The following is a 24,072-nucleotide window of genomic DNA, read 5'->3' on the forward strand; positions in this document are numbered from 1 at the left end:
CCATAATGTGGAATTATATTTTTTGACATTTTACAAATTAATTAACAATTAAAAGCTGAAATGTCTTGTATTCAACCCCCTTGTTATTGCAAGCCTAAAGTTCAGGAGTAAAAACGTGCTTAACAAGTCACATAATAAGTTGCATTGGCTCTGTATGCAATAATAGTGTTGAACATGATTTGTGAATGACTACCGCATCTCTGTTCCCGACACATACAGATACTCGTAAAGTCACGCAGTTGAGCAGTAAATTTCAAACACAGATCCAACCACAAAGACCAGAAAGGTTTTCCAATGCCTCGCAAAGGGTACCAATGGGTAAAAAAAACATTTTTTTTTATAATATCCCTTTAAGCATGGTTTATTTATTCATCACACTTCGGATGGTCTATCAATATACCCAGTCACTACAAAGTTACAGGCGTCCTTCCTAACTCATTTGCCGGAGAGGAAGGAACTCAGAGATATCACCATGAGGCCAAAGGTGACTTTCAAACAGAGTTTAATGGCTGTGATGAGAAAACTGAGGCTGGATCAACAACATTGTAGTTACTCCACAATTACTAACCTAATTGACAGAGTGGGGGGGGGAAAGGAAGCCTGTACAGAATACAAATATTCCAAAACAGTCATTCTGTTTGCAACAAGGCACTAAAGTAATCCAGCTAAAAACGTGGCAAAGCAATACACTTTTTGTCCTGAATACAAAATGTTGTAATGTGTTATGTTTGGGGCAAATCCAATACAGAGTTTCACTCTCCATATTTTCAAGCATAGTGGTGGCTGCATCATGTTATGGGTATGCTTGTATTCATTAAGGACTGGTGAGTGTTTCACGATAAAAAAATGCTTACCAAGAAGACAGCGACAGTTTTGACTTAAATCTGCTTGAAAATCTATGGCAAGTCCTGAAACTGGTTCTCTAGCAATGATCAACAAACAATTTGACAGAGCTGGAAGAATTTTGAAAATAAATGGTTATATAATGTACAATCTAGGTGTGGAAAGCTCTTTGAGACTTACCCATTAAGACTCACAGCTGTAATCCCTGCCAAAAGTGATTCTAACATGTATTGAATACTTACGCAAATTCGATTTCTGTACAGCAATAAATTAACTAACATTTTCAACAACAAAGACATTTAAAATCACTGTCATTATGGAGTATTGTGTGTAGATGGGTGAGAAACAAATAAACGCAATCCATTTTGAATTCAGGCAGTAACAACAAAGACACTATGTGCTGTGCTACAATGTCAGGGTGTCCTTGGTCAACAGTGGCTATCAGTGTTAAGTACAGTCCACAGCTACCTACTAGGCTTCCCTTGGCTAACACTAATACCCTTCTCACATTACTTTGCCGACACGAACAATACTACTTTTCTTTTCACATTAGCCTTCCCAGCATGCAATTATGACAGATCCATAACCAGTGCAGTACAGCTGGTCTTAGAGTGATAAGTATAGTACATTGATTGCTATTATGTACCTGCATGGCCACAGGGAAGTCATTCTGAGCCTCTGGAGGGAAGAACACGTCCACTGCTTTCTTTGGAAAAGGCTGGTTCCCTGTGGGTGGGGTGCCCACCTCAATGATGTGCAACTACAATAGAGAGGAACCATTAGAGAACAATGTCATTTACAGTAGTCTACAATGACGTGCTTAGCCAGCGGGAAAAACTGGCTGCAATGACATCAACACAGCTAGAATTTAACCTGTTGTAATCTGGTTATAATTATGTCATTTCAACCAGCTTTGCCAGCTGAGTATTGTTGAGAATTTTTTTTAAAACATCTCCACCAACCAACCCCAATATCACCTCCTAACCTCAGTACCCAGGTCCTTTGGCCTACCTTTCCTCCGGCCTGTCCTCTCACAGCAAAGCAGAACAGTGTGGACTCCTCTGTGTTGCCCTCCATTTTGAACTGGGCGAAGCCGGCGGCGTGGCCCTCGATGGGCTGTGACACCTTCCTGTCCACAGAGTACAACTGCATGGCGCCCACCACACGGTTTTGCTGCAACAGAGAAAACACGTGCTCTTTATGTTCATTACAAGGTAATGGCATTCTCTGCTACAGCAATTAGTTGAGTTTGATAGTGCACAGCTATGTATGTGTGTGTGTGATTAGATATATTCACTGTCATTGAGTTAATGTGTTTGTGTGCGTGTCTAAGACAGTAACCTGTGCGGAGATGCCGATGAGCAGCAGCCACTTCTGCTTGGCATCAGTGCGGTAGTTGATGATTTGACAGCCCGCCAGGCTGGAGTGCCGGTCAAAGACTTTGATTGGCTGGGAGTCCCCCTCCATGCTCCAATGGTAGACGGCATTGTCAGTCACAAGTGCCACTGTGTTGAGGGAGATCCACTTCCAGAAGGTGACGTCGTCGGTCATGGTGTGGGCCTTCATCTTGCTCTTCATCTCAATGTTAAAGATCTGAAGGGTTTTGGCAGCTGAGAGGGGAAAAGGGAGCAGAGAGAGGCATCGAATGGGAGAACAACCCGTTATGGCTACTCTGAGAAGTCAGCAAACACACACACAGGTCAGAGTGCCACAAACACACACGTCAGACTGAGGGAAAGGTAAAGTAAACGCCAAATTTCCCTTGAGTAATGAGAGTCAAGCTCGAAATGGTAGTTATGGCCCAAAGAGAGCATCAGGCAAGAAGGACATCATGACACAGCAGTCAGAGAGATTAAGCAAAGAAATGAAACACAGACCACTAAAATGTTACATATCAGCATCCAGGTCAATTATAAGATAAAACAGGAAGAGGACTAATACTTAGACAGTATTAGAGGGAAAGGAAAGGAACGTTGACAGTGTGGTTGGGGACTTACTGTCAAAGGACGCCCTTATAAAAAAGTCAATGAAAAGAGGTTTTCAATATTGATTAAGCCTGTACCATTGTACGTTATTAGATGTTATTTTACTTTGTTTATATACACTGAGTATAGAAAACATTAAGAACACCTGCTCTTTCCATGACAGACTGACCAGGAGAATCCAGATTAAAGCTATGATCCCTTATTGATGTCACTTGTTAAATCCACTTCAAATCAGTGTAGATGAAGGGGAGGAGGCAGGTTAAAGAATGATTTTAAGCCTTGAGACAATAGAGACATGGATTGTGGATGTGTGCCATCCAGAGGGTGAATGGGCAGGACAAAATCTTTAAGTGCCTTGGAACGGGGTATAGTAGGTGCCAGGCGCAACGATTTGTGTCAAGAACTGCAACGCTGCTGGGTTTCCTGTGTGTATCAAGGACATCCAGCCAACTTGACAACTGTGGGAAGCATTAGAGTCAACATGTGCCAGCATCCCTATGGAATGCTTAACACCTTGTAGAGTCCATGCCTTGAGGAATTTAGTCCGTTCTAAGGGAAAACGGTGCGGGGGAGTGGGGGTCAACTCAATATTAGGAAGGTGTCCCTAATGTTTGGTGTACTCAGTGTATCAATGATGGATAGGTTAGAAAAGGTTACTCACCTGTGTTTTGTTTGATTAGTTTTGGGTGAAGTTAGTTAAAGCTTTATTAAGAAGCATTAATTATTGTATTCCCTGTTCATTTTATTGAAAGCAAATTGCAATTCATTTCCAAAAGTTGCTAAATAATTATTTGCTGTGTTATCAGTTTGATACCAAAGCCATGGCTTCATAATCATAAACATCACACAGACTATAGTTTGCAGTGCACCAATTACAGCATCGGCAGCCCCATTTAAAAGTGTGAACCAAATTAACAAAGTGAGTTTTGATTAGACCAGATTAAGCAATTGGAAGTGCACGCGAGAATCTGCATGGTGCATATTCTGCTTCTCCCATCCCCCAGGGTCACTAAACCATCACATGATAGATTTAGCACGGTGGTAAAGAGGGAGGGCAGATTAGGGAAGAGGAAGAAGAGAAGTTAGATAGCTATGCTACTATGCTAGAAGACCACGGCCCTGCGTTTCCCACTACATAGTAATACAACCTGTAATTCCGTCCTACAGTACAACACAAATGATTGCGAATGAGATGCCAAATAATGGAAAAAGTCATGCTTGCTAATCCAGTATAATCTCACAACTGCTTTCTGCTTCAAATGAGATTATCATTTAATGGCATTTTATAGCATGAGTGTTTTTACCATCTTAGGCGCTGGAAGTCCCTTTTCTCACATTTGCCACTCAACTTGTGTCCTTTGGTCATATGTTTGTGAATGAAGAGCGGGCTCTAAAACTAAATTGCAGGTTAAGACAAGATTTAATGTAACAGTAATACTAAGGTAATTGTTGACTATAGCTACTCCTGAAATCCGTATATAGGCCTATTGGCTGTAGCCACAGACTAATAATGAGTCCCTCCTCCAAACACTGTGTATTAACACAGCCATCCTACCCTCAAAGGTATAAAAAAATGTTTTAACTCCAAGTTGATGACTGGCCCTTCGGTACTGTGCTATTTCAGAAATAGTCATTCATTCACTCACTAGCTAGAATATGTGCCTTTCAGATATATTACTGGTTGCTGAAACCAGGCAGTCAGGGAAAACGCAGGGTCACGATACAAAGAAGGAGAGACAGGAAGCTAGGAGGACACACCAAGCACTACGGTCACATAGATGGGGTCTGTGTCGGTCTGTCTGAATGGAATACCAGGAAATATTTCCAATCTAGGTTTGTTTAAGTGGTTTGGGCCAGTGTAAATTACATTAGGATTGGCAGTAGGGATGGGGGTGGAGAGGGGCAGTGTTGGACCCGCAGCGAGGAGCATGACTTATTAAATCTACTGGTTTAAACCAATCAAAGGCTATTTTACGTTAACGACCAATCAACTGGTGGCTAATCTGATTTTTCAGCCCTCTGGGCCATTCTAACTTGTCAAGGGGCCCTATTCATCATCTCCATACTCCTTCTGGCCTGAAATACACTTGCTATATCGACACCATCATCTGATAGAATACCAGAGGAAGACTCACTGGACATGCAACATCATCTAAATCTGAGCAGAGCTACCATCAGAATACAAAACATTGATTTAAATCACTATCATCACCCAGGCCCCGTTCACTGCCTCTAACAGAGGGAGGAGCACGGATCTACAGTGATCGTTAGCTAGCTATGAGAGAATTCTAAATCTCTCAATAAAATAATCAGATTACATCACGAGTAACCTAGCTCACGTCTACTTACTGCTTTACCCACAACTTACGTGGTCTCGTTTCTGGATAATACATAACCTAAACTCTTACACAGCTCTTATGACAAAGGTAGTGAACCCCATTGAATCCCAATGGTTTGGACAACAGATTCAAACACAGGAACTGGGGAGGGAATCGAAATGGCAAGCAACAAATTTGTGTCAACCCACAATATTTCCACCCCAAACAGATACTAAATCATTGGTACATCTAAGAAACAATATTGATGTAATGCCAACATTCAAGCTAGAAGGTTGTGAAAGATAAATCCTGTTTAGATTGGCCTAATAGTTAGATAATAGCTTAAACATAGGTGCACCAAATATAGCATGTATGAAAAAATTTGTCCTGCCACTGTATTTTCACAATTATGTCCATCTGTGTGCATAGACAGGGTTTGGAATAGAGTAAAAGGGGACTGGAACAGTGGGAGTCAGTCCCAAGCTGGATGATAACATGGTGATGATATGTCTAATATGAAAGGAGAGAGTGAATGAGTGTGTGCAAGTGTTTCTAGTGAACATAGTGTGGACTTGAACTAAGTCTTAAGGATGTTTGAATGCGGATTTCAAAACAGGATTTAAAACTTCCACAACTCTGTTGTACTGAAATTTTAACTCACCGTCTGCATACACATAAGAAAGCAGAAAAAAAACAAAAAAAGACAGAGAAACAAAAACAAAACATAACATAACAAAACAGACAAAGCAATTATGGCTGCTTAACAAGACTTACACTACTGTTGGGTCATAGGTCAGTAAGAATAATGTCTGGGACAATCAAATATACTTTACAAAACTAAATATAAATAGCTGTATGTATGTGGACATAAACAGATGTTTACTTCAACACTGAATGGACATTGGTTGTTGACAGAAATCTGCTGGCTACATAACAAACATGTCAAAAGTGAATCATGAAGGCAGGCCCATTAAGGGTTAAATGTGTCTGTACTGCATCAATAAAAACATCAACACAAGTGTACAAAACGGTAGGTCTGTTGTACATCAGATAACTTGACAAATCTTATTGTTTCCCAGGGATTGTACCCTGGTTAAATGAAGGCTTAATGAAATTCAGACTGTCCGTTTCGACTGGCTTACCTTTAAGTGCGATGACTTTGGAGGCGGGGTTCATGATGGCGCTGTCTGCAGAGATAGGCCTGCGGATGGGTGTGTTGGGGTCGGCCATGTCTATGATCACCACCTGCGCTTGCTCGCCCACCTTCTCTCGGATACAGATGAACTTATCAGACTCCATCGTCAGGGTGCTGAACCCGATGTTGGCCGGGTTGATCCCCAAGTTTTGGAGCTAGGGGGGAGGGGGAGACAACATTAGGAGCTTTTCAGCTATCAATTACCTGAGTAATAGGAAGAACAAAAAAAAATACTGGCTGACTGGCTATGAAGTGGGAAAATAACATGGGGAAGGGGCATACTCAGAAGACTATTCAGAAATACTTGGAAGACAATCATCAAAGGGTCTTCACTCTTCCACATGTTGCAACTTAGTTAGTTCACTTGATGGTAATAAGCTTGACAACAGTATCTACAGGTCGTGTGGTTATCTGCAGTAGCAGCACATGGGATGAATGAATGGCCTTGGTGGCTAAACAAGTGTTATGTCAGGGATTTAACATCAGGTCAGCAGCACACAGTACTTAAAAGGGGTGTGGTGGTGGTGCTGTTGTGACTGGTGATGACATTGAGCCTGACAGCGAGCAGCACCCCAACAGAGACGATCAGAACAGAGCAGAGCTGCATGGTCTCTAGGACTGGAGTAGGGAAGGGGGAGTGATCCTTGGCCAACGTTTCATTTGGCAGCATTTCACCACTAAGTAACTCTGTTGCAAAACGTCTGGGCCCTTATTCAATGTGGACTCCAAAGTCCGGTTCACAATCTCATACTACATTTGGCTCAGCTCATAGTAATGGTCTGACAACACCAATTAGAACTCCAATGTGTAATCATGTGCTGTACATTTTAGGTGTACCAGCCAAACATGTATGTCTGATGATGACGAGGCATTGTGATGCCAACACACCCCATTCCTGAGGCTCTTTGAAAAGCTGGTCCAGATAGCTCCTGCAGAGGAACATAGGTGCTGTCAAGGCCAGGTATAGTTTGTGTTGAGTAGCAAGTCCTGCTCTGATCTGTTGTTGAACTCACTGCTGACCACAGAGACACAGAGACTATCAGCCTGCATGAGAAGGAAAACAAGGAGTCAACTCGTGTTCCAATAACAAAGACCTGCGGGAGGCCAGATCAACAACATTACACAAGCTGCCTCGCAGGCACCACTCTGTCACCCTGTGTCTGCCAGGCATAACACCTACACAACATACTCACACTGACTCATAGAAACCCTGACACAGCAACAACCGGCCATCTGCAGGGTAGCAGCGGGTGAAGTGGCATACTGTGCCCATGGGCCTATCTGGCATTGATCTATCACTATTCACCGTCACATTTGGTGAACATTTATTTCTGAGGACAAGTTGAGCATGTCTTTCTCACCTTGTTTTACATTCTCACCTCATACTACTTGTGTAGTAATGTGGGAGTGTACATTGAACTGGGGCTGCAAGGCACATGTGTCAGTTTGTGATTCTGACAGGGTAGTAGTAGTCTACAACCTGCAGGTATATGTCTAGGTTGAGGCTCATTGATTCTGAGGGCCACGGAGCTCCTTCTCCCTCCAGGGCTATTAGATGGAGGATTCTCCCTCTGCCCCTATCCATCCATCTAGCTGCTCAGACTTGTAATGCAGCCAAAACCAACCAAAACCAACCAAGATCCTGAATGGCGCAGCGGTCTAAGTCACTGAATCACAGTGCTAGAGGCTTCACTACAAACCCGGGTTCGATCCTGGGCTGTTTCACAACCGGCTGTGATCCAGGGTCCCGTCTAATTGGCCGAGCGTCGTCCGAGTTAGGGGAGGGTTTGGCCGGCGTTGTAAATAAGAATTTTCTTAACTGACTTGCCCAGTTAACTAAAAGGTTAAAGAAATAAAACATAAGACATTGAGGGGAGTCAAATTTAAAGTGAAGGAGAAAAACAGGGAGCTCTCCATCAAGACACAGAGAAACACACAGGGCTGGAGGTGCCACAGCGCCTGCAGCGGCTATGGTAACTGACAGGAATAGAATCTGACAGAGAGAGGGTCAGGGGGAGGCGTTATGTAATTGTTACGCCAAGCAGTACACATCTCTGATTCAGAACTGTTCTGTACACAGCTGTATGGCACAACCCCCCATGGCTCACAACAACTATTCAAAGACATTTCTTTTTTCACATAATATCAGATGACAGCTTCATTATTTTCTTAAAATACATCTTTATTACACAAAAGACCAAACAACATACATTCCTAAATTGTAAGCAAATAATTTTATGCCTCCCCACAAAGCAAATGGGAGACCAGTAATTCCAGGTATTTTACCACTGGATTTCCCCTAGCTAATGCCCTGGAGTGTACACAAAGCACAAGCATGGAGACCGAGCCTACTTGAATCAAAACCAGTAGCCAGGTTTAAGGGTTAATGGTAAAAATACATTCTATTTTTGGATTTAAAACATCTTGATCGGATTAATGTTGCCTACTGAACAAAACAATGTGGCCTCGGTCTGACAATCTGAAACAGTTCAAACATGCTCTCTTGCTGCACACTGTGCACAGGTAAAATGTTCATTTGGTGTTGAAATATCCAGGTAACACAGATACCGGTTTTGACTGAATCAGGCTTGAGGGTATAGCAAAGAAAAGAAAGCACATGGGTCAATACCCCACCCCTGGCCTAGACCACTGCTAATAAGCTAACATGAGCCCTTCCTGGAAATGTGGTGTAACAAATCCAGGACCTGAACCTTCATCAATGGTAAGTCACACTCCACAACCACACCAGGCAGGCAGCGAATTCTTTCACTCATGTGTAGCCTCAGTTCTTCCTTTTCAATTACCCATCTACCCTACACACAAGACAAAAGTCATGGAAGTAGACTCAAAAGTTGTGTAAAAGCAGAGAGGAAGACAGAGGCACAACTTGGCAGAAAATCTCCTTCCAGCATGTGGCGTTTTTTCATTGTTCCACAACACCAAGCAGGGAGTTTTAAAATGGAGGTTAATGAGTGTCGAATTTGGTCAACCTCAAAAACATGTATGGCTTATTTGCTACGTGTGGTTTATTTGATCTAACAGAAGTTTTGTAGTGCTTATGTTGTTACGAGTACTGATATAAGTAGGACGTGAGATCCTGGCAACTTCAATAAAAATCTATATTGGAGTCGGCTTTGAGATGGCTCTGCATATTCATGGCATGCTATGCTACTAGCCTCATCTCTCTCTAATGAATACAGGCGGTTGACATCAACAAAACTCATCGAATATTCACAAAAAAGGATTACAATAATGAGATGTATCCACCAATCCAAAGAAAAAGGATAGGCGGGCTCTAGATAGCCAGCCTTGCCACTTTGTGGACAACGACTCCCATTGTTAGGGCGGAGAGACATGCATCTTGTCAGTATAGCCATAACCTTTGGTAAAAGTAATTTAAGAGCCTGTTATGGGAATGACATGTTAAAGAGAATGGTCAGGGTGAAGAGGGAACTCTCCTTTATCATTATAACAGATACCCTTCTATCTCCTTTTTTTGTCCCATCTAAATGTATGGTAGAAATTCTATTATAGAAAGTTGCACATCAGTTCCTGTACATTCCAGTTTAGAGTTCTATTTACTATCGCCCTGATGACATCACTGCATCTTGGGTCTAACCATCTCTCATTGGCTGGAGGGAACCCTTGACCTCGGTGCTATTTGTCAGTGGTAGGGAACACGGCGTAGGAAGTGCTAAAGCAGTAACGATCACTAAGTGAATTGAACAGTAGACAATGGAGACCTGCAGCCCCTAGCCAAACACGATTCATCCCTCAGTAAAGACATGGTCACATTTAGAACTGCCTGTCTGTTCCCCGTGGGTAACATCAGCCAGCCTGCCAGCCAAATGCGCGCACATACACACACTACAACAAAGGCTACCATCTCCCTAGAGATAACCGTCACTTTACCCAAGCCCAGAACAAAACACATACTACCACAATTCTTCAACAGATTCAAGGACATTCTTTAAGAGATTCCATTTATAAAACCAGTGTGATGACAGGACTATGATGTGTTTGAAACGCACCCGTTTTAGTGGCTCGGATATAGGATTAATCAAATTCACATTTGCAAAATCAAAAATTGCAAGAGATCTATATCACATGCAATATTTTAAAACGTCACTGAGCCAGGTGTAAAAAATTTTCCTCCTCTTGCAGCTGCCTCCCACACACACCGAGCCACACCCCCTGTCACTCAAGGGCGCAGTTCCTCCTCCCCACTGTTAAATTCACTACAAGTTGGCATGCTGTTCTGTTAGGTCAAATGCAGTCAACCGATTCCAAACAAGAACGATGCCACTTCCTACTTCACTTTTAAATATAAATCATTCCATTTTATGATTCCAACAGTTCACCCAAATGTTTTGCTCTATACTGAACAAAAATAAACACAACATGTAAAGTGAGATGAAATAGAGGATCCCAGAAATGTTCCATATGCACAAAAAGCAGTCCACAGGCCTCACAACCACGTGTAACCACACCAGCCCAGGACCTCAACATCCGGCTTCTTCATCTGCGGTATAGTCTGAGGGATCGTCTGAGACCAGCCTTCCGGATAGCTGATGAATCTGAGGAGTATTTCTGTCTGTAATAAAGCCCTTTTGTAGTGGAAAAACAAATTATGATTGGCTGGACCTTGCTCCCAAGTGGGTGGGCCTATGCTCTCCAAGGCCCACCCATGGCTGCTCCCCTGCCCAGTCATGTGAAATCCATAGATCAGGTCCTAATGAAATTATTTAAATTGACCGATTTCCTTCTATCCTTCTATTTTTGTTCTGTATATATTGTAAGTCAAATCGCAATATTTTTAATCCCCGTGCCGACAAGATGAAAAAAAATCTGTCAATGTGCCCTTGAGCAAGGCAACTAACCCTAATTGCTCCAGGTCGCCTTCGATAATGTCAGGCTCTGGCAGTGACCCCACACAGAGAGTGTCTAATGGGTAGTTGGGATATGCAAAACATACATTTCCAATTCATACATGCATATTATACAATCATGTACATTTGTGAAATAGGATAAATGAGCACCCACCTAATTATTTTATGTTGATGGACACTGATGCCTTGTAGGACAAAACACTTGATAATTACACCAATGATCTTCAAAAAGACCAGCGTAAATCATCCTACAAAAATATACTAAACTCCCATGGCTGAGAAATCAAAGGGAATATACAATGGGGCAAAAAAGTATTTAGTCAGCCACCAATTGTGAAAGTTCTCCCACTTAAAAAGATGCTTGTGTATTTTATGCCTCGTGTTACTATTGTATAATACAGTTAACTCTGCATCATTGGAAGCATCTCACGGTAAAGTCAACACCAGTTGTATTCGGCGCATGTGACATAACATTTGATTTGAGCAAAATGCTTGTCTGTCTACACAGATTGTCCATGACCAGGCAAAACATGAGTGCAAGCTGGGCAGGCACTAACATAGCCCACCCCACATAGCCATGCATGACATCACTGAGGCGGCATTTGGGTGAAACCAGAACAAACAGACACCATTGTACACACACCAACCTGGTGGCTGGAAAATCACTCATTTAATCATGAGACTGTGTCCTCTCCTCACACAGACCTGCTGTTGGGTTACCTACTCCTTGGCACCAGCAGGATTGGCGGGTTTTGGCAAATTTCCGGCGAATCACTGCATTAAACATGGACATGCACGCCAACACAGCAGGGAAGCACACGCCACGAGACTTGCCACAGAAGAGCGATAAAAGAAAGGAGTAAATGGAGGATGTAAGTGAGTAAAGAGCAGGAAAGAGACTTGAAAGACAATGAAAGACGGATGAAATGAGAGAGAGAGAGCGAGAAAGACTTAGGGTCACGGCTGACGCCACAGCGCGACATGCTTATTTATCCGGTGGGTGTCCTTGTCCAAGATCACTTTGCCACGGCAGCATAATGAGAGAGAGCGAGAGAGGGGAAACAGAAGAGACAAAGAGATTGGGGGAAACAAAGGGAGAGGGATGAAAAAGAGGGAGCATGATTCTGAGTGATGCTCCCAGCCAGGTTATTGACTCTGTGGGTGCTGTGCTGTGGGAAGAAGCAGACAGACTGCCACAAGGCAACAGTAAGTCACTCCTCACCCACCATCAAACCTCTCCTCATCCATTACCACCACAAACCCGTCTCTCCCACTCCACTGTCACAATGACATGAAAGCCCAGAACTAGATCTTATATGGCACTACAGTGGAGCATGCTCTGCATACTTATGTTATGTAAGACTGGGAAGCCGACAAGAAATGTAGACTGACACATCTCAATCATTTATTAATAAGGGCTGAGCCGAGCAGCTCCTGGTTCCAGATGCCTTGGCGTGGCTGGATCAAATGGATATCCACTACAGCCTCACTGGCAGACAGTGGAACAGCAGTAGTGCACTGTGTGGAACAGAGCTTAATATTAGCAGCACAGACTCCATAGAGAAAGTAAATCTCATAAGGGGTTTTCAGTTAGTGACAGTTTGTAAAAAATAAAAAAATATATTTTAGAAAATCAGTAATCGGTTTACAAGAAATCTGCAAGCTCAGTTGAAATTGTTGGTGTTATCATTGGCAACTTCCGCTTCAGCTCTTTAGAAGCTGCAGTAGCGCGACACTGTGGCCACGACTGCAGCTGCGGTCCGCTCTTCACTCACCAGGAATCAGTGACCTTAAACTGGAAATAAATCCCTTTCACAAAGCTGGAGCCTAGCGGCGACGAATGAGCATCCAAGTCACATGTAACTGCACTCTCTCCCTGGGTTAATCAAAGCTTATGTTACGACCACTAGCCTAAACTGCAAATCAGACACTTTCCCTGACCCCATGTTAATCATCAAATCAAGCTTTATTAACACTGCAAGCTTTATTTCAGACAGGGAATGCAACGCAATTGGCTTTACAGGAAAACAATAAAATAAAAGCTGAAATATTTGATACACAACATACATAAGATTTTTTAAAACAGAAGGACAACTAAAAAGCAACCTAAGGAAAAGCAAAGAAAAATGTGTTTAAAGATCTCTTAAATATGTTCACAGTTTCAGGTACTTGGCTATTCCAGATGCTGGGGGCATAATAACTAAAGGCTGCCTCTCCATGCCTCTTGGTCCTAGGCTTTGGGATAGATAAAAGGCCAGTGCCAGAGCACCTGAGGGACCTACTGGGTACATCACATAAAAGCATGTCTGACATGTATTGGGCTGCACAATCGTGGATTGATTTAAAAACAGAAAGAAGAATCTTAAAACCGGTGTAATGTACAGCATTCTGTATGTTTTGAAGTTGACCAACAGCTTTCTTAAGCTCTCTCATAAGAGGAAGCCCCTGCCCCATGAATGAATCTGCTAATTTAACCCGAGGTTAGCGTTTCCTCTTTTCCTTCGAGGGAACACGGGCACCTTGCTCAGCACAAAAGCCCCCCGTGTTCTGCGGGAGTTAAAGGAAGGTCAAGGGTAGGATGTGCTGAGGCTTGCAGAGGCTGCAGCCCCAACCCGCTCTAGAACTCCACAACAGGAAGCAGGAGCCCATTGTCCCACGGACTGAAACAACAGGCTGGACCTGTCTCCACGGCGACCATGTGACCACAGGACATTTGACCAGCACCAACCATGGGGTGAGGAAAAAGGGTGCCCTGGCCTGATGGATATAAGGGAGAAAAAGGAAGAGGAACACAGAGTGGAATCCAGCCACTGGTCAAGCCAGTTCTGCTGACTGAGGGTTGGTTTCCGGGTAGTTATTTTCCTTTTTGTGAAATGCTTTGCTGCATTATTGTACAGTGGCCTGCACTGAGGAATGTCAAGTGTTCAGCAAATCCATATGCTCACAAGCATGTCACAAGATATCAGCCGGTTACCAGGTGAGAGTTTAAAGATGATCACAAAAACCTTTTAAAGTTCATGTCTTATTAAAGAGAGCAGGGCAAAAAAAATCCATTCAAATTTTTTATTTTTTTAACTGGTGGGGTAAAATGTCATGTCTCATTTAAATGCCATTTGGCAAGGGTTATTGCCATGCTAAAATGCATAAAGACTTAAAGGCAGTAAGGAGAGGAGCACAGTCACGTACAATGTAGCTAGGTAGGAGGAGAAATGGAAGCGACCTTGAGGACTGAGGCCATTTCATTTTCAGCTGAACTGGTTACATGGTTGTAACTTGTTCATGCTGCATTAACAGAGATAATTGTTTTATGCTCTGCTAGACAGCCCTAGTATGATAAACCTAGGCTACTTCGTAGTGATGGTGGAAAACAAATCTATACAGTTACAAATCAGGATATTTGACGATAGTGTATCAGATCGTTGACAATCTCGCAAAATAATTTTTGCGCTACTTGGCTGTACCAGCACCAAAATTCCAGTATTTTTCCTTCATAGCTTGTTCTCCATCTTTTTAAATAGGGAGACAATTTGTTTTAGGCACTTATTTTCATGACTGATCAAAACTTGATTATCATGGCTCTCATCCCTCTGCAACAGACATGTGTTGAGCAATATGTTTGGAACATCAAATCGCAAAACACACACACCTAATATTCCACAGATCTGACTTGCCCTTTCACTCCTGAGGAACCAGTAAACATTAGCCCGTTTCGAGTTTCTTTTTCATGTCTTCTGCATCCATTTTGCTGTCACGTTTGGAGTTTGTTATAACCGATTTATTGATGTGATTATGATGGGCTATAGGTCAGGCCCTATGGGTCACATACATGTGATGCTTACATGTTTTATGTAAAGAGAGCAAGGGTTGAGGGAATAGGGAATGTTTTTCCTAAACAAATTAGGGATTTCAGTATGTCTGAAATGGCTGAAATGTTGCTGCTTCAGCACGGACAGCGCAATACACACTTTCTGCAGTAGAGGAGAGCGAGACAGCGTGCGCCTGTCACACAGGCCCTCTCGTCGGGCTCTTTGAGTCATGTGTGTGTTTTAATTATTTAGTCAACCAGTGTGCTTAAAGCATCAGACAAGCTATGTGCATAAGTAGTTGTTTTTATTCCAACAAATAAGTTGTGTGTCTATATGGAAAAATACGTTTAAACATTTCAACCAATAGATTGGTCGAAAGAACAGGACGAGTCTCATCGACCAATATTTTTTTTTAGTCGAGGACAGCCCTACAGCTCACGGATAGATCTCGCAATGAATGAAAAATGGAGATGGAACATAAGCATGCACAATGCAAAGGTAAAAGAGAACCGTGACCTAGCTAATTAATGCTACCTAGGTAAACAGGAGTTGGCATTTCGTGGCAACGATGAGAGTGCCAGCTCATCAAACAGGCCCAGGGGAAACTAAGTAGGACTACTAAATGCCTTTGCTGGGAAAAAAACAAGCTAGCAACCCATTTAGAGACCACTGTGTTTGCTTTGTGCTCAAGGTCTATGGTGGAATTTAATGAAACTAGCGCACTCTACGTGTTCTGCAGAACAAAGTGATGGATATGGGTTTCTCCCGTAGCAGTATCAGTGGAACAATGAAAGCACTGGAACAGCAGCGATAATACTTTGATAATTTCTATGAGCGATTCGAGCAGAACTGCGAAACTTATTGTAAACAGACAATCAGTTGAGTAGAGAGGGGGCAAATCGAAAACATACCGGACAAGGTCAATGTTCAGGTGACAGACAGGTTTGACCTCTTTGGTGAACTTAAATGTGGTCGACTGCAAAAAAATAAAAAGGTCACAGAAGATCGACACCAGTACTTAGACTTCGTTAGGACTCAAGGCTCATCTTGTCAGATTGTACAGTTCACAAATGGTACGAGACAAATCACCTGGACAGCTCCTCGGCTTTTTGTTCCAGCATGACCTGACACAGACTATCCCCGAGGCAACAAAGTTACTGCAGCTGGTCCGCACTATACCAGCCACAACAGCATCCGTTGAGAGGTCATTTTCTGTGCTGAAACGGATGAAGAGAGTTGAAAACGGAGCGATCAAGGATGACTCATCCCTTGACATCATCTCCATTGCATCGAGACCAAGACAATTAAAACCGAGGGCCAACAGGGAGACGTTCTACAGTTCAGTCACGGATTTCTTTACCCAGAAGGACAGACGGAAATCGTTTACAAGTAAGTGTTTATTTACAGTAGCACCCTCTACTATTATTACATTACATGTGTATTGTGTAAGTATACATCTCAAATCAGTAGCGCTGCCTAGGCAGTGCGTGTGAAACGCTGCCTACAAGTAAGCCTAATCACTGGCATTTGGGTCGCTGTCTGTGGTGTTGAAAATGGCCTGTTCTTGCAGTTGCATGGGGCACAAGTTATCAGGGCATGTGAATGTGTGTCTAATGGTTACACCGCCTCCCTGCTGCTGTTTGACGGTTGGTTGTTAGTGCTCGACATTCAGGGCTACCCCGGCAACATCTGCCGAGCTCACCCGGCCAGTTAATCAAGCTTTCATATAGCCTGCTTGGGCCAGTACATTTTCAAACTCCAAAACATATATTTTTTAAATCCTTTCTATTTGTATTTAATCCATCACAATCTTCAAAATGACGTTTCAAACTTGTTATTAACCAGCATTTGATTTCCAAGCGAAGCCAAGAATGTCAAAGCCTTCACTCTCTGTCTCGAGTGAGCCCCGCCTGAGTATGTTCTGGATACTAGTGACAGACCCGTCAATTCTGAGATTAACTTTGGCACACGCATTCCACAATCACAGAACAAAAGTCCACCTTTTCAGTCTTTTTTCATATCAGACATCCTACATAGCGATGTCATTATCAGCAAAGAAAAGTTTACATAGGCCTAGGACTACATGTTGCTGCTTGCTTGTCAAGACAAACATTTACACAAATCACAATTCTTTTTTTAAATAATGCTATTGTTATCTATAGAACATCAAATGTCAGGTGGCGAGAGCGTGCAACGCCTCATACAGCCAATTGCTGCATGGAACTAAATGTGTTCTAATAAGCCCAGTCACTGCCTAACATTCCTAAACTACAACAGTCTGCAATTATTTAAAAGAGCAGGATCCCAGCTTTCCAGTCATGTTTGATATATTTCTCAACTCCAAATTTTGCACAATTGGCAGCATTTTACATTCTTAGTGTCTGGATTTATGAATGTGAGTGTGTAAAAGAATGCCTGGAAAAACAAGCAGTGGTCTTGTTACTTAGAGAGAGAAAAGTCCCAATCTATCACAGCCAGGGCTCACTAAACACCCAGCTGTATAAATAAATGGTTGATATATAAAATTGCAAGCTATGCAAGTGGCCCCGGGTGAGTGAGGATAGGACAGGACACCAGAAGGGGGAGAGCAAATAAAGTGGGTGGGAGGCTTTAAAGCTGAAATCCTTAGTGGTGAAACAGCCATGTCCATTTGTGATATTACAACAAAGAAATTACTGTAAACCAACACTTTTTTTTGCTAACATAATTGCGCATGCGACAGAGTGGCACAATATGTACCACCATGTTTTGGACCATGCTGCGCGATGCTCCTCAGTTCCGCAACAAAAACAATAACAATGGTGGTGGAGCGGCCAGCGGCTCCGTTTCCCCCTACTGCGGACTCCATCTTTAATGTCTTGGCCCAGTGGGAGATAAACAGCACAGTGTCCCAGCCAGCAGCACTGCATTGAAGTTAAACCATGGGTTTCCCTCAGCCTGTGGGGTCAGTACGGGTGAAGCCACGGGTGCTTTGAAGAATACTGCGAGATTCTGGTAATTTGCCAATATCTGGCCATCTGTAGAAGTCATGGATCTGATAGAGCTTGGCTGGCTGGGTCTCTGTGACTATGCTGTTTTAGAGAAACCATCCATCACCTGCCCACTGGAGCACCGTGACGTCACGGCGGCAGATATAGGGGGCTGACGTTAGATTAGTCAATGACTTCCTCAGATCATGTTACCACACTGCACCAATGGGCTCAGTAAGGCTTCGACTGTTTCCTTGGAGCTAGCTAGCTCTCCTGTGTGTGAAGCCCCATACCAACCACCCCATATACCTGACACTCAAGAGGGGCTGTGTGTGGACATAAACCTGACAGGGAGGCCAACAGATGATCACTGTAGGCCTCTGCTACATCTTTTATAATGTAAATGACTGAATGACACTAAAGGGAACCCTTGGCTCTTCATTACCAATTACAGCCCACTGTGAAATGCCCAGTTGAAGGACGTGGCACATTCTGCATGATCCGCTGCTCATGCCCAGCTCCATACCATCCGTGAAACATGCATGAAAGCATATGCAGGTCATGCATAAGAGATGGTGGCTGGACTCCCGTATAGTATACATCAGTCACACACAATGACCTTTACGTGCCAATGACACAGAAATCAGAGGATACATACTTCAGTAATAACTTCTTATCACCCTAAACGTGTGTGCTGTGGGCAGCTGTTGTAAGGCCACAGAAACAAATGAATGCAATTAATTGTGTGAATTTAATATCCTTATCTGGCTTTGCAGTGAACATGCTTTCATGTTGAGAATAACCTGAGATGGCCTTAAAACGATAGAATGCACCACAGGTCCATGTGAATTCTACACACACACACATTTCAGTCAAACATCTATCATTCTGAGAAGTAATATTTCTCAGTCAGAATGCATGAGAGGTGGTGGATCTGTTGCACGACACCCATGCCTTCCAGCGTCTGCAGATATAAATGAAACGCCAGCTGAGCTCAATGCACAGAATAGCCAGTACAGATTCTAACAGTACCACCTTCCTCCATCTACTGTAACACCCACTCCTGCAATTATGGACCTGTCAAGGGCATCAGACTTGTCCCCCTCTATAAACTGTACATTCTAATTCCACAGACAAAAGGCCTTTACTCAGGCTTGTCAACCTCAGACTTGATGTATGAATAACTCCAGAGCTATATTATTTAAAGTTGGCGAATCAAATGTAGCTTCAGTAGCCAACAGAACAGGTACAGTAGTGATATTGCTGTGAGTGCACTGTGCTGTGCAGCAGTAAAGGCTGGAGTGGATAATGGGTCTCATGATTGGGGCACTGCCTGTAGGGTTCATTTGTGTTGAAGTCACCATCCCTGTCTGCACTCTGCACAACAACAACAAAATCTAGAGGACATCCCTCCAATAACATTAGCTCAAAGTGACAGAGGGGGACAGAGAGGGAAATACTTTTTTCCTCCCTTCACCATATGTGGTTAGCCATAATCCCCCTGAGAATAATAATTTTTCACCACAGATTTAAATACTGAGAATAACAGTAACAATTCCACTCAGACGATACAATATCCATGAGAATAGAGAAGATAAAGTAGAATCAATGTAATAGCCAAAACAGTACCTCTTCAGATGTAGAAAATAACCTACACAATTGAACAACACAAGTGATGTAGTCTCAGTCACGAGCAGCGCTTGTGTCTATGGAAGTATTGTAGTAAAGTCAGTCTGACTGTGACAATCTATCCAGCTGTGCTTCTAATAACGGGTTGTGTGCGAGACATGCTGTAAAAACAAACAAACGATGCATTATGTAGCAGCAAATAAACAAAGCAAACCAGATGATTTTTCCCAAGCCAAGATGTAGGCGGATCGCATGTCTTGTTCTGAATCTGAGGCTCCACAAAAACACCAAAGACTGATTTATTCACTAGCTAGGTAACAGATCTTGCAAGCCAAGTCTTGAGACAATCCATGCTCTCCAAGGGGCATGAATGTTTTCCACTTCCTCAACCTGACCGACAGAGTTCAATAGTCACCATGACATGTAACCTATGTCAGGCTAAGGTATGGTCATTCGAAACCCACAAACACAGTTCTCCTTGGTTTTATTGGTCTCAGACATCACAAGGATCCCGGAGTGGTGCAGCGGTCTAAGGCACTGCATCTCAGTGCAAGAGGCATCACTACAGTCCCTGATTCGCACACGAATCTAAGCTGTATCACATCCGGCCTTGATTGGGAGTCCCATAGGGTGGTGCACATTTGGCCCAGCATCATCAACGTCATAGTAAATAATAATTTGTTCTTCACAGACTTGCCTAGTTCAATAAAAGGTTCCATTTAAAAAAAAAATATATATATAAAAAATATTAAAAAACAGTGATCTATGTCAGGTGTCATTTGTGGAGCATTTTAGTGCTTGAGGTGATCGTCCACTAAACATAAGCTACAGCCAACCTGCCTAAGAGTCTCATATCAAAAAGAAAAAAGTAATTATAAAACGTGTTATCTGTGATATGAGAAATCTTTGGTCAGTATGCATTCATACAAACAAAAACAAAAATCACATAAGAAAGCCTAGTGTGCTTTCCTGTGAAGGTGTGTTATGCACCTGCTGATGACATGCTCTCATAATATCAAGATGTGTGTACCTAGGAGGTAATGTCCATTCACTACCACCAGCAAAGCACTAAAATGTATTAGCAATCAACATGAATGAAAGGAGATTGTTACTGTTAAATTCGGAAAGACAAACGGTGCCTATTGAGTACTGACTATCAGACTTGGTGTTAGCTAGAGACCTCGCTCAGCTGGCTGAGCTAGATCAGCCTTTTCAAAACTGGGGCAAGAACAAGTGTAAATGGAGGGTTGGAAATTCAAACTCAAATCGCTTGATAAGTCAGATGTGTGACGGGTTAGAACGTTGGCTAACTTTAACCAGCCACCTAGCTTAGCTAACTAATCTTTGATCCGGGTTGAATAGTCAGCAATTTAGCTACCTAGCTTGCTAGCGATTGTTAGCTATAACGTTATATGTGGACAACACCAAACCACCCGGCATCGTAGTTTGCGATTGATGGTGTATTGCTGAATTGGTATTGCATTATTTCCTTAGCAATGTAGCTAACTAGCTGCCACTACGACACATACGTGAGTAGTTGACTTAGAGAGTTTGTTACGGGTTAGCTAGCTAACTAGATTTTATTTTAGTTTCTAACTTCAACAATAACAGCTTATCTTCCTACCAACGACCTCGCCATCCATACCACCGGGTAAGATAACTAGGTAGAAACGATATCTAACCAAATAACATAATCCATAGCTATTATGTGTCAACTTCCCACGGAGCCGGTCGACGATATGTCACAAGCTAGCTAAGCTAACTCACATTATGTTGAGACTGAGCTATTTTTCATTCAGAGATCAGTGACGCTTGCTTACTTATCGGTTAATTTGATGTCCTAAAGAACAATGAATATGAGGCAAGTAACACATTATATATTTTTCGAAATATTACCATTCATTCAACAGACAACATACCTGCAGGTGCTCCTGAAAGCGGATAGGCAGAATCTGAGCCATGACGGTTCCTCTGCTCTCCTCCCGATTCTCCAAGTAATGCTAACAAACTACGGCTTCTTCTCAGATCCTAGCCGGACAGCCAGGGAACAGCTAGTTTAAAGTCCAATTGGGTAGACTCGAAGTCTTGTATGAAAATGTAATGGTGATTTTATTCGTCCTTTTGCTGTTAACTTGCGCTCTTCCCCTGATGACGGACGGCTGCAGCTGCACTGAACACCCTGAACCTGCAATGGCGGTGGCAGCTGCTCAAGAGGAGAGAAACAATCCGGAAATGGCTGTGTACTTCAGTGGGGCGGACGAATATTGATATTCATGTTTCAAAAATGGTCATTTCTAATCATGATTAAACTGATGTAGGATATTCACCATTGAAACCTATTCATTTTTATACAATCCAAGAAAATTGACTAGTGTGTAAAGGGAGCATACCATTTGTGAGATAAGGATACATTGGTACTATTTCTTTGCGATTCGCCCTTTGATTTTTGCCACATCATTCGTCCTCGTGAATGCACGTCAGTTCCTACTTGCGTAGTGCGTAGGCTACTCCTGTTCCGCACCGGTGAAAACTGTTATTCGATTTACAATAAAAGCTCCAACAATAAAATCATGATAATGGAGTTTTGTATGCCTCTTGAATTCACAGGTGAATTCAGGTGATAACAGGTGAAGCCACTAATTATAGACAATAAACAATTAATGTGCATCTTGTATGTGCAGCAAATATGAACAACTTTAATTCATTTGCATTCAAAAGTCAAACAGGGCTTTCCACATATCCACTTGCTGAGAACTGAATCATCCCACATTTCATCAAGACCTTTCGGTCAAATATACATTGTTGAAGTCAACACAGCTCCATCCTGTCCATTTCCAAAGCACTGGTAGTAGTAAATCAGCTGACACAATGACACGTCAGCTGCTTACTCAGCTAAATCTTGAGGTGAGTGTATCGTTTCAGTTGAAATAAGTAATAACGACCTGTTTAAAATAGTTGTTGAACGATCTCGACTCAGAGTATTTGCACAAAAGATCATCCAACTCAACAACAATCCAATTTCTCTTGGATCCTGAATCCAAATGTCTATCAACATCTTTATCATACCAGAGTGCTAAGGCTGTGTCAGACATCCAAGTAGCCATTTTCTACTTTATGTGGCCACAATCTGCATGGTAACTGAGTGTAATAGGCTATAATTGCACAATAAAATAATGAGGGTTGGCAAAGCCTTCCTTGGGACTTGACAGTGAAGCTGACCTTCTGGCAGTAATGCCATTTCATCATGAAGATGCAGCAGGCGTCTGAGCCAGCACTTACTTGCTCAAGTAGTGGACAAGGAGTGGTCAAGAATAAGCTAATACAAAAACATTTCTCCTTATTTTGTCCTCTTGTTAAAGAAGTTATCTTAATCAAGAATGGGTGGGTATTTCTGACCATTTGTTATTTCGTAAACACATTGGTTCCTAAATCAGATCGAATAAAGACAAGAGGCATTGACAATGATCTTATCTGGATCCGCCAGTAGGCTATTAGCGTTTGCACTTTAGAGTAAGAAGAGTTGTTTACAATTGGCTAGTCTGCAGATGAATTCAACAAGGGTGTCTGTAGTGACGCCTCAAGCACTGAGTGCCTTAGACCACTGCGCCACTCAGGAGCCCACACGCCTTGTGAATTACAGTTATTTCTGATAGAACTCAAACCCAATGCAAACCCATTACTGTTTTTGGACTTGAGCTGCAAGTTACACAAAAAATAATATATTGCAAATCATGAAATTGAAAACCATGAAACATTTTATTGAATGACTCATGGCTGCATATGCATAATCCAGTGTCAGTACAGCTGCAAACTATCTCTTCCTCCACTGGTTTTATTGACTCTTACAATATTGGGTTCCGAAATACTGTCAATGAAAATGCTAATTAAACTTTAGTTTCAGTTTTCTTTCTATGAATACACAACATTGTTTTCTCTCTCTCTCTCTGAGCACGTTGTGATACTGCATTTATATACTGGCCCCCTTACATTATGTAAGAAATTGATCAAAGTGAAGTTGTGGAAATGACAGGAAGTTCTGTGTGATAATTCAGTATGTTAATTGATGACGCTACTTAACATGCAGAGTAGCGTGATCCAAAATCCTAAGTCTAATTGAAAAAGCATCATTGTATAAATGTAGTTACTTGAAGATATCTCTGGGAACACACATTCTTGTTTACTCCACTGTAGCCTATATGGCCCTCATCATCTTCACATACATAAGACTTTTACAAGTGCTCTCTAACTATAATAGCTATAACAGTGCAATTATTATGAGTGGAAACACCTTTACAACTAAATGTGCTTCATTGTATGGTGCTGTTGCAATGTTGTTATTATTTCATGAATGTCTTACTGTATTTATAGTTACACAGAGAAATGGCAGGGTTTCAATTATAGACACTAACTGTTTTACACCCTATTGATGGTATCTTCT

At 42.3% G+C, this 24,072-nt stretch overlaps 1 protein-coding gene across 1 annotated transcript in view; it reads right to left on the minus strand.

Moving 5' to 3' along the window:
- The window catches only part of LOC139423104 (clathrin, heavy chain a (Hc)), a 62,154-nt gene extending 40,303 nt beyond the window's left edge, over nucleotides 1–21,851 (minus strand). Inside the window, exons 1-5 of the mRNA XM_071174752.1 lie at nucleotides 21,554–21,851; nucleotides 6,289–6,496; nucleotides 2,185–2,453; nucleotides 1,855–2,016; nucleotides 1,490–1,603 (exon numbers count right to left, since the gene is read on the minus strand). Coding sequence (XP_071030853.1) covers nucleotides 1,490–1,603; nucleotides 1,855–2,016; nucleotides 2,185–2,453; nucleotides 6,289–6,496; nucleotides 21,554–21,595 — 795 coding nt within the window. The 5' untranslated portion in view covers nucleotides 21,596–21,851. The remainder of the gene's footprint in view (nucleotides 1–1,489; nucleotides 1,604–1,854; nucleotides 2,017–2,184; nucleotides 2,454–6,288; nucleotides 6,497–21,553) is intronic.
- Nucleotides 21,852–24,072: the final 2,221 nt, after the last annotated feature.

The sequence above is a fragment of the Oncorhynchus clarkii genome, chromosome 12 (assembly GCF_045791955.1).
Source record: "Oncorhynchus clarkii lewisi isolate Uvic-CL-2024 chromosome 12, UVic_Ocla_1.0, whole genome shotgun sequence".
In the NCBI taxonomy this organism is placed as follows: domain Eukaryota; kingdom Metazoa; phylum Chordata; class Actinopteri; order Salmoniformes; family Salmonidae; genus Oncorhynchus; species Oncorhynchus clarkii.